The sequence below is a fragment of the Spermophilus citellus genome (assembly GCF_964194105.1).
Source record: "Spermophilus citellus genome assembly, chromosome: 9".
Taxonomy (NCBI): Eukaryota; Metazoa; Chordata; class Mammalia; order Rodentia; family Sciuridae; genus Spermophilus; species Spermophilus citellus.
In genome coordinates, this window is record NC_138191.1 from 25,911,226 (window position 1) to 25,922,544 (window position 11,319).

General features: G+C 37.3%; 1 protein-coding gene across 1 annotated transcript; it reads left to right on the top strand.

Annotated features, from left to right (window-relative positions):
• Positions 1–7,793: 7,793 nt before the first annotated feature.
• LOC308655717 (septin-11-like) lies at positions 7,794–10,749 on the top strand. Its single transcript, XM_081305898.1, has one exon. It carries the CDS (start codon positions 7,982–7,984, stop codon positions 9,098–9,100), a length of 1,119 nt encoding a protein of 372 aa, XP_081162024.1. The 5' UTR covers positions 7,794–7,981; the 3' UTR covers positions 9,101–10,749.
• The last annotated feature ends 570 nt before the right edge of the window (positions 10,750–11,319 follow it).

Genomic DNA, 11,319 nt, shown 5'->3' on the forward strand with positions numbered 1-11,319 from the left:
AAAGTGGACTTTGAGGCTCTGGTTCTATGATCTCCTATATAAGACCAAAATTTTCTTACATGAAACATTTTTATTTGTATCAACCTATAGGCAATATATTTATGCTTCAAGAATGACTTCTTATTTTTGACTGAACGTGGAAGTATAGAAGATTGATTCTGGGGAAAATAGGCACCTGTTAGAATTGTAAACAGTTATGTTCCACTCTCGTGTTTATAACTAGGAAATCTGATTCATGGTCTGAAAAAAACCCTGCATAATCTCAGCAAATTTTTTCATATAAGGATGGAGCTCTTTTATCCTATTCTGTGGAAAATAGACAAGAAAATCTACATTTACTAAGCAAGTGTTAAAACACAAACGTGGATTAGAAACTGTTAGGACAGAGAGAGAGTAGGTAATATTCTAAATAGCTGATAGAAGAAGATAATAGTGGATCATAAATAACTCTTTGTGGGATCACAGGCTTCTTAGAGTTTCTTGGAAGGAAAAGTGGTATTTGATTTACTTTCTAAAATTAAAAAGAAAACTCAGGAAGGAATCTTCAATGTACCATGCAGAGAAACATGAGCACCTATACATGGACTTAATATTCCAAAGGAATCTTTGGAAAATGGGAAAGCAGAAATGAGGAAACTTGATTCAGGAGGAGTAGAGGAAATGGTCACAGCACAAGTTAAGGATAAGGGATAATGCAACTTTATATTACATTAGAACAACTTTTTAAACTTCGTAATCTATCAACTAAGATTCATGCAAGTTAAGGTTATGAAGAAATCACTTTCATTAATGAAACTTTTTTTATTTTGTATTTTGTTTTCACCTTGAAATTATAATCTAAGTACATCAGAAGAGAACAACATAATTATTAATACTGAAATGTATTTGCAGTCATGAAAGAATTTAAAAATCTTTGTTTTACTTTTTAAAAATACTAAAACAGCTGAATTTTATTGCTATTGATATTAAACATTAAGTAGTCACATTTTTAAAAAATAGAAAATAGGATAAAATTTAAATTCATTTAATAAGAGCTATACTAAATACCTTTTTATAGTACTTTTAATGTACATTCAAATTTTTATGTGTTAGATATTCTAACTGGATTTTAGTTATGAATAAAAATTAAGTTCCAACCTTGTGCCAGAAGTCTTTACGACCTGGGAATAAGGAACTGAAAATGACCCAGGTTTAAATTATAGTGAAGGGAAGAAAATAGTAACCAAAGAAATAAACAAGAAATATTTAGATCTATACAGATCATAAAATATTTGATAGTGAACGATGTGAGGGGTTTTGTATTTTCTGAATAAAGGAATAAATAAGATATAACTACAAAACCGTACTCATGAAGAAAATTTCAAAGAAAGAACTCAAAGTACCTCCTTAAAAGATGGCAAGATGACCACTGTCTCTGGAAAACTGCAAGAAAAAGAAAAAGTATTGAGAGATATCCTCAGAGATAGAAAGTGTAATAGATCCTATGGAACTTAATGAATCTTAAGAAAATGCATTATAAGGTGTGGATAATGTTAGACCTTTAAGCAGCTAACTTTATTTAATACAGAAACACACAGGGGTACACCTGCTTACACATTCAGCTGATCAGTAGAGGTAAGGAGTAAGCTGAAGGGTGATAACTGTAGAAAGGACACAGCTAGAAGGCTCTTACTGTAGGTGAGTTAAAGTGAACTGTAACTTTTGCTATGGTGATTTCTCTGGAGACAAAGTCGGGAAGTAGTTATATGTAGTTTTTGTGTATTTGTATTTGCTACTGTGAAAACACTGATGCAAATCAATTTGGGGAAGTTGTTGAGTATCATAGAGAAAATCAGATAAAAAAAATGAACAAACTTGAAAACACAAATTAAAAAAGAAGGACGAAACATAGTGCAATCTTATTTTCTCTTTATCTTAGTTGTGACAATTAACTTTGGGCTCTCATTTCAAATAAGATTTTAAAAATGTGTCATATGAAAGATGTCAAATAGAGTTCCTAAGTATCCAATTGAACTCTACTGAATTTTGTTGGAGCCTAAATATTTAATGTCAACTTTGTCCTTACTATTAAGATAATAGACTTTTCTATAAAATTCTAAGTTGTTCCTATTGTGGTGAAAATTATTTGCATTTGTTTTCAAAGATCTTTCTTGTAATTTAGATGCTAAATTTACAAATAAAGATAAATACATGCAATATTCATATTTAAAACTTCACAAAATTATTATGATCCTTTTTTTTTTCTTAATAGCAGGGATTGAAGCCAGGGTCACTCAGCCACATGCCACATCCCCAGGCCTTTTTAAGGTTTATTTTGAACAGGGTCTTGTTAAGTTGCTTAGGATCTTGCTAAATTACTAAGGCTGGCTTTGAACTTTCAATTGTTCTTCCTCATTCTCCTGAGCTTCTAGGATTACAATATGCACCAACACATGCAGTATAAGTGCCTTTGTTTATTTAAAGTGTGTATCTACCCTCCAATAAACATATAATTATTTTTGTTTACCAATTTAGTAAATGTTATACAATTGCTGAAATAACTAAGTCTGTTATTGAGTGAAAACTGGTAACATTAATTTATAATATGCAACCACTGGCATCATTGTTAATATCTATTTGGTGCATCAGTGTTCTAGGTACCTGCAAACACCTACAAAAGTTAAATATCCATGCTTTGTACACTTTGGCATATAATTAAATACCCTGCCTTTCTAAATCCTACATTTGATAATAAAACATCATATCTATCAGCTATTTGTTTGTTTTGGTCTCAATTTCTGGTATCTTATACTTAGAAATAATGAAAAAGTCATATATGTTTGTGTGCCTAGGCATGTGCAAGCACACACCTATGTGTACATTGGCATATCTTGGAGACACTGTCCTTTAATTCCAGAAAAGGGTATAAAGTCAGTATCACAAGAGTTGTATGTATATTTTGTATTCCAAGAGAATATACATTCATATTAATCTATTCAATGTGCTATTACTATGTCCAAGAAAAAAAAAGTGTGTTCCTTAATTAAGAATATTTTATTGATTTGAAATTTAATCAATCATCTGAAATTTAATTAGCCATATCTTTACTGCTGAAGGTCTTTACCTCAAATTTTAATGGCTGCTGACTGCTATAAGTTTGGGTGGTTTTGACAATTTCTTAAAATGAACAAATAATATTTGCTACCTTAATTGGCTCTTCCTCCACAAAAGATATGTTTCACATACACTGCAGATTCATATAATTTCAGATATAGTAGAATTTATTTCTAATTTGGAGTTGATCCTCTAAAACCATTACCACTTCTTTATTAAATCCTTTGTTGTTATTTCTGCAAAATTTATATCATCATTAACAGAAGTAGATTTTATCTCATGAAAGAAATTTTTTAGTTCATTCATAAGGAACAACTCTGCATTTTTTATTTTATCATAAGATTGCATAAAGTTAAATGACATCTTTAGGCTTATTTATAATTCCAGTTTTTCTGCAACTTCTACCTTGTCTGTAATTATTTCCTCCCATGAAATCCTGAACTCCTCATAGTAATCCAATGAAAGTTGGAATCAACTACTTCCAAACTCCTGTTAATATAGATAGTTTTACCTCTTCCCATAAATTACAAATGCTCTTAGTGGCATCTAGAAGGGTGAATCCTTTCTGGAGGTTTTCAATTTACTTTCCCAGATCCATCAGAGAAAACACTATCTATGGCAGCTAAAGCCTTAAGGTTATGGTCTGGATATGAAGTGTCCTCCAAAAGTTCATCTTAAGCCATGGAGCAATGTTCAGAGATGAAATGATTAAATTTTGAGAGCTGTAAGGTAATGAGAGGCTCAATCCATGTGATGGATTAATAATTGGGAAATATTACTATACTGGGTGGTAATGGCAAGTAGGACGAAGGTTGAAGAAGCGGGTCACTGGGAGCAATGCCCTTGGAGTTATATTTAGTCTCCAGCTCTCACACCCTCCTCTTCACTCCCTCACTGCTTCCTGCATGTCATAAGCTGAGTATCATTCCTCTGCAGCACCTTTCTTTCATGATGTTCTCCCTCACCTCAGGCCTAGAGCAATGGGGTTAGCTGACCATGAATTGAACCTCTGAAAATGTGAGACCAAAATAAAATTTTCTTCCTCTGAGTTGTTCTTCTCAGGTTCTTTTGTCATGAAAGGAAAGCTGACTAACACTGCTGAAACATAAAAGTATAAGACTTCAAAGTCAAAATTACTCCTTGATCCATGGGTGATAGAATGGATATTGTGTTATCAGGCATAAAAACAGCACCCATCTCATTGTACATGTCCATCAGACTCTTAGGTGACAAGGTGCATTATCATTTAGTAATATTTTGAAAGAAATCTTTCTTTCTTAGCAGTAGATCTTAACAGTGGGCTTGAAATATTTAGTAAATCATGTTGTAAGCAAATGTGCTGTCTTCAAAGCTTTGTCAATCCATTTATGGAAAACATGAAGACTAGCTTTTTTGTATTCTTTACATACCCTGGAGATTAGTGCTCTATCTGATGTGTGAGGGGTAAAAAATTGCTCCCCAACTCAAAAAGCTAAACACCAAAAATACAAACAACCCAATCAACAAATGGGCCAAGGACCTGAACAGACACTTCTCAGAAGAGGATATACAATCAATCAACAAATATATGAAAAAATGCTCATCATCTCTAGCAATCAGTGGAATGCATATCAAAACTACTCTAAGATATCATCTCACTCCAGTCAGAATGGCAGCTATTATGAAGACAAAAAATAAGTGTTGGCGAGGATGTGGGGACAAGGCACACTCATACATTGCTGTTGGGATTGCAAATTGGTGCAAGCCAACATGGAAAGCAGTATGGAGATTCCTTGTAAATCCGGGAATGGGACTACCATTTGACCCAGCTACTCTCCTCAGACTATACCCAAAGGAATTAAAAACGGCATACTACAGGGACACAGTCATATCAATGGATATAGCAGCACAATTCACAATAGCTAAACTGTGGAGCCAACCTAAATGCCCTTCAGTGGATGAATGGATTAAAAAATGTGCATATATACACAATGGAATATTACTCAGCATTAAAAGAAAATAAAGTCATGGCATGTGCACATAAATGGATGACATTGGAGAAATAATGCTAAACCAAATGCCCAATGTTTTTTCTGATATAAAGAGGCTGATTCATAATTGGGTGGTGAATGGAGCATGAGAAGATTAGATGAATTCTAGATAGGGAAGAGGGGTGGGAGGGAAAAGGAGGTGGCAGGGGATTAGCAAGGGCGGTGGAATGTGATAGACATCATTATCCAAAGTACATGTATGAATTGGGTGTCAACATATTTTATATACAAACAGAGATATGAAAAATTGTGGTATATATGTGTATTAAGAATTGTAATGCATTCTGCTGTCATTTTTTTAAAAAAATCAATATAAAGAGATATCAAGAAGACTAGATTTAGTATAATTCTTATGGGCCCTCAGATTTTCAGAATTGTTCAGTTAGTTTTGTTTTTTTTTTCCCCTGCTGTGAACAAAAGACCTGAGAAGAACAATTAGAAGAGGAAAAAAAAAGAGGAAAAGTTTATCTGCAGGCTTACAGTTTCAGAGGTCCCAGTCCATAGACAGCCAACTCCATTCCATACCACAAGAAGCTTGTGGTAGAGAAAAACAGCTTAGAACATGGCACCCAGCAAGCAGAGAGATTAGGTTCAGCCACTGAGTGTGTACTTTAAGGAATGAGCATAGGGACCCACCTGCTCCAGCCACACCCTACTTGCCTACAGTTACCACTCAGTTAATCCCTTTCAGGGAATTAATTAACTGATTGGATTAAGCTTTCATCACCTTTAAAATTTCTTGCATTGTCTCACATGTGAGCTTTTGAGGGAAACTTCACATCCAAATCACAACAAGTATGGGAAAGGACCATTGACTTCAATGTAATGTCACCAGCTGCAGTAGTTCCTTACAAGATTCAGCTGCCCCTTGAAGATTTGAAGTCAGGCAGCATTGACTTGTCTCTACATATGAAAGATCTAGATAACATCTTCTTCTAATATAAGGCCATCAGATATATTTGAAATGTATTGTGTGGATACTTGCTGTTTCAACCTGTACCTTTATATTGTGGAAATGGCTTTTTCCTCTAAAGCTCATGAACCAACATGTGCTAGATTTGAACTTTTCTTCTACAGCTTCCTCACCTCTCTCTGGCACCACTGAATTGAAGAAACTAAGTAGGCCCTTTCTCTGAATTAGATTTTTTTGTTAAGGGCTGGTTTGATCTATTGAGACCAATAACAGAATTGCCACATTAGGAATAATTCTGTTTTTCTTTCAAGTCCTTAATGTATTCACAGGTATAGCACTTCTTTTTTTAAATATTTTTTAGTTGTCAATGGGCTTTCATTTTATTTATTCACATGTGGTTCTGAGAATCAACCCCAGTGCCTCACACATGTGCCAGGCAAGTGCTCTCCCACTAAGCCACCACCCTAGCCCCAAGGTGCAGCACTTCTGAATTTCCTTCAATAACTTCTCTGTTTTTTGCATTGCAACCTGAGGCCTAGCTTTAGGCCAGTCAAGGTTTTTAAAATACCTTCTTCACTAAACTTAAACATTTCTGATTTTTGACTTGAGGCGAAAGATGTAGGATTCTTACTTTCCTTGAAAACTTAGAGACCATTGTAGGATTATGAGTTAGGCTCATTTCAATATTGTGTCTTTGGAAATAGGGAAACCCACAAAGAGGGAGAATGATGGGGGAACATGTGGTAAATCAGGCAGAAAATATGCAATAGTTGAGTTCATTGTTTCGTATAGGTATAGTTCATGGCACCCTAAAAGCAATTACATTAGTAACATCTAATTGATCAGAGATGACTTTGAAACAGTTACAACAGTTAGCAACTAACTTATAACAGATACAATAATATTGAACAAGCTTGAACCATTGTGAGGATTAACAAAAATGTGAACAGAGATGTGAAGTGAAAAAACACTGTTGAAAAAATGGTGCCAAAATACAAAATACTTAGAGCAGGGTTGCTTGGAACCTGAAGCACAACACAGAACACAATAAAGCAAGGTATGCTTGTATGTAAAATATGCCATTCACGCTTCCGTGGATTCTATTATACTTTTCCTTCTGAAGATTCTTTGTTTTGAACTTGTACTTATTTTTATCAAAGCCCCTCAGACACTTCCTTTGTGAATAAATTACCTGATGCTTTTGCCTTGTCCCATCTACAGATCTAAAAGCCATTTGTGCTTTTTCCTCTCTCCACAAGATATTGTAACTTTTTATTTACATTTGCTTCTTTGCTTCTTTATTATATTATGGCTTCATTAAAAGCAGAGTTTTTTCCTCAGATTTCAGATAAAAGACATAATATGAATGAAAATTTATTGAAACAAATTATTCTATAAAAACATTATTTTAGGAATAGTACTTCGTGTATATCTGAGTTTAAAATTGTGTAGTTTATCTCTTCCTTCACAATAGAAATTTCTTCAGGTACTGTATATGAAAATGGTCTACTAAAATAAGTGGAATGTATTAAGTGATGGGAAAATACTTATTATCTATTGCAGAAACAGGTATTCAATCAGTCCAAAAAAGTTATTTGTCAATATGTAATGTTAAGTTTCAGTTAATTGGAGCAGATGCCGCTGGCTGCGAGCGGGAGCCGAGTGCAAGCAGAGCGCAGCCGCGAGGGAGGCGCGGGGGAGGCGAGCCCAGGCGCTAGCAGCAGCATTGAGTGTCCGTCCGGAGCACCCAACCGGAGCCGGAGCCGCAGCCGCGATGGCCGTGGCGGTGGGGAGACAGTCTAATGAAGAGCTTCGAAACTTGTCCCTTTCTGGCCATGTTGGATTTGACAGTCTCCCAGACCAATTGGTCAACAAGTCTACTTCTTAAGGATTCTGTTTCAACATCCTCTGTGTTGGTGAGACAGGCATTGGCAAATCCACATTAATGGATACTTTATTCAACACCAAATTTGAAAGTGACCCAGCTACACACAACGAACCAGGTGTCCGGTTAAAAGCCAGAAGTTATGAGCTTCAGGAAAGCAATGTACGGCTGAAGCTAACCATTGTTGACACCGTGGGATTTGGAGACCAGATAAATAAAGATGACAGCTATAAGCCAATAGTGGAATATATCGACGCCCAATTTGAGGCCTATTTGCAAGAGGAACTGAAGATTAAACGTTCTCTCTTCAACTACCACGACACGAGGATTCACGCCTGCCTCTACTTTATGGCCCCCACGGGACATTCACTGAAGTCTCTGGACCTGGTCACCATGAAGAAGCTGGACAGTAAGGTGAACATTATTCCAATAATTGCAAAAGCAGACACGATTGCCAAGAATGAACTGCACAAATTTAAAAGTAAGATCATGAGTGAACTAGTCAGCAATGGCGTCCAGATATATCAGTTCCCTACAGATGAAGAAACGGTGGCAGAGATTAATGCCACGATGAGTGTCCACCTCCCGTTCGCAGTGGTTGGCAGCACCGAAGAGGTGAAGATTGGCAACAAGATGGCAAAGGCCAGGCAGTACCCCTGGGGCGTGGTACAGGTTGAGAATGAAAACCATTGTGATTTTGTGAAGCTACGGGAGATGCTGATTCGAGTGAACATGGAAGACTTGAGAGAACAGACACACACCCGCCATTATGAGTTGTACGGGCGCTGTAAGCTTGAGGAGATGGGATTCAAGGACACTGATCCTGACAGCAAACCCTTCAGTCTTCAGGAGACCTATGAAGCAAAAAGGAATGAATTCCTGGGAGAATTGCAGAAGAAAGAAGAAGAGATGAGACAGATGTTTGTTATGAGAGTGAAGGAGAAAGAGGCTGAACTTAAAGAGGCAGAGAAAGAGCTCCACGAGAAGTTTGACCTTCTAAAGCGGACACACCAAGAAGAGAAGAAGAAAGTGGAAGACAAGAAGAAGGAGCTCGAGGACGAGGTGAACAATTTCCAGAAGAAGAAAGCAGCAGAGCAGCTACTACAGTCCCAGGCCCAGCAGTCTGGGGCCCAGCAAACCAAGAAAGACAAGGATAAGAAAAATGCAAGCTTCACATAAAGCCTGGCAAGCCAAGGATGTTCCCGCATTCACCTGCTTTTGCAGTAATAGTGTATCTCTGCCATCTGTGTCCTTGTTTTATTTTGTTTTGCCCTTCCCCAAACACCAATAACTCTTAACTCATTTTGCTGAATGTTGTCGGGTGGTGGAAAACCATAGAACAAGGGAATAACAGCAAAGGCTCTGTGCAGCTGGACTTTTGTTTCCGGAAATTAAATGATTTGCCCTTTATGCCTGTTCCGAATGGCAGCGGGAAGCATGCCTGTTACTTGTATGTCGCTTTGGATCGAGGAAAGTGGGTAAAATGCTGCCTGTACATCTGATGTGAAAACTTCTCACCGCCTCAGCAGCTGAACTAAAACCCTGAATAGCCATGACAACAACTTGCATTTTCTTGATTGTTCATCTCCATGATTGCACAATCCCGAACTCCCTGTTTTTTTTTTTTTTTTCCACACCAGCCCCAAACTAAGATAGATTTGAACGTAGGCAGAAAGGTGGGTGAGCATCATAGATGACTTTTACATTTGCATGAATTTTTGTCTTAATGGCTAACATTATTGGCTTGAGCTTGTGGTCTGTTCCAACTGTCTCCCCTCAGGGGTTGAGACTGCATCTGAACACCCACTCAAAGCCTGGCCGAGTTGGCACCGACTGGTGTAAGGAAATGATGATCATGTTCACGTTGGCCAGTGTGTTTTTCATCCTCCCTCCGATCAAGATCTCAAAGGTCAGGTCCTATATCACTGATTGTAAAAGAATCTTCCACTGAGGAGGATGGGCTTCCCACAATCTATTTACAGTGAGGACCCTTTCCTACACTTGCTCTCAGCAGGCTGAGGCACTGGACATTGGTACTTGTAATAAAACCATTCACTAAGCACGAGAGAAAGTTTCACAAATACTTCACATAAGAAATTTGCTATAAATTGTGTGTGTCATCTGTAGCACAAAGTTGAAAGGACATCATCAATTTAAGGTAAAACTGAGAAGGCAGGCAACAAAACCCATGAGTCCAAAAAATAAAAAGGAAAGAAAAGAAGTTCAACTTCACTGCCAGTTTCCTTGCTGATGTTTCAGATCCAATTGTCTTGAATGAAATTTCCACACTTGTCCCCTCACCATGACTGACTCTACCTGCCCTTGGTGTCTCAGGCCCACCGTCTCATCCAGGGTTGGGACTAACTCATATGCCAGGACATATACTACCTTCCTGATTGGTATGGAGAAGGGCATATCTGATCTCTTTTCTGTGCCAGTCCTTTCGCATGCTTATCTTTGTATATGCTTGTTCCCCTGATCCCAACAAGATCCTCCCAGCTTTCTAACCCTGTCCTCTCCTACTTCTTACTTAAAAGGATAACATTTCTCATGAACCCAACACTTTACCTCTAGGTTTCCTCTCTGACCATCGCTAGTTGCATATTAAGTTAAACAAGATAGAATATGCTGCACCTCCCTTCCCCTGACACACACTTTGTTTTTAAAGTAATAAGTATTTGATTACAACAAAGATCCCCCCCAACCTTCTCTTTGTCCCCAGTCATACTGAGGGGAAAGAAGGGACACTCTCCCATGAACCTGATGTAGGCTTAATTAGGCAAAGTAAGGAAATGAGTTTCACTGGAATGCAAACTAAGCTGGAAAAGACCCTGCCAACTAGACCAGCAGCAGTTATGGTCTTCACAGGTTGAGAAGCTACTAGACCATCATTATTGTCTTAGCTTTTGTTTGTATAGCAGTTCTGAAGCTGGCTGTCCAGCACTAGACAGCATGCCGACTCTAACCATGGGCTGCGTTTGCTCCTATGCTGAGCACTACACAAAAGCTTGAATCTTTGTGTCATATGCTTGTTCCAACCACTGCTTGTGTGAGCATTTTTGTGCCTTGTAACCAGAAAACATACTTTTCAATTCTATTTCTCACATCCCTGAAAGCTTTTAAATATGAGCCTAGCATGAAAAGCATCCTGCTGACTTTTTGATTCCAAGATGATTGATTGGATTGATTCTTTTTTTTTTTTTTGCATTAAAATTTACACAGCAAAATGAATCAGATGGAGAGTCAGGGAATAAAAAGTCAAAAGAAACATATAGAAGCTTTTTTCAAAAAAATGTGTTGCTTCTGAACTTTTTTCTACCACTGCTCCCCAGCCCTGTTTAGTTTGTTATTGCTGCTCTTTTTCTTTCTGTATCTGTGCCTTTTTTCACAGTAGTCCT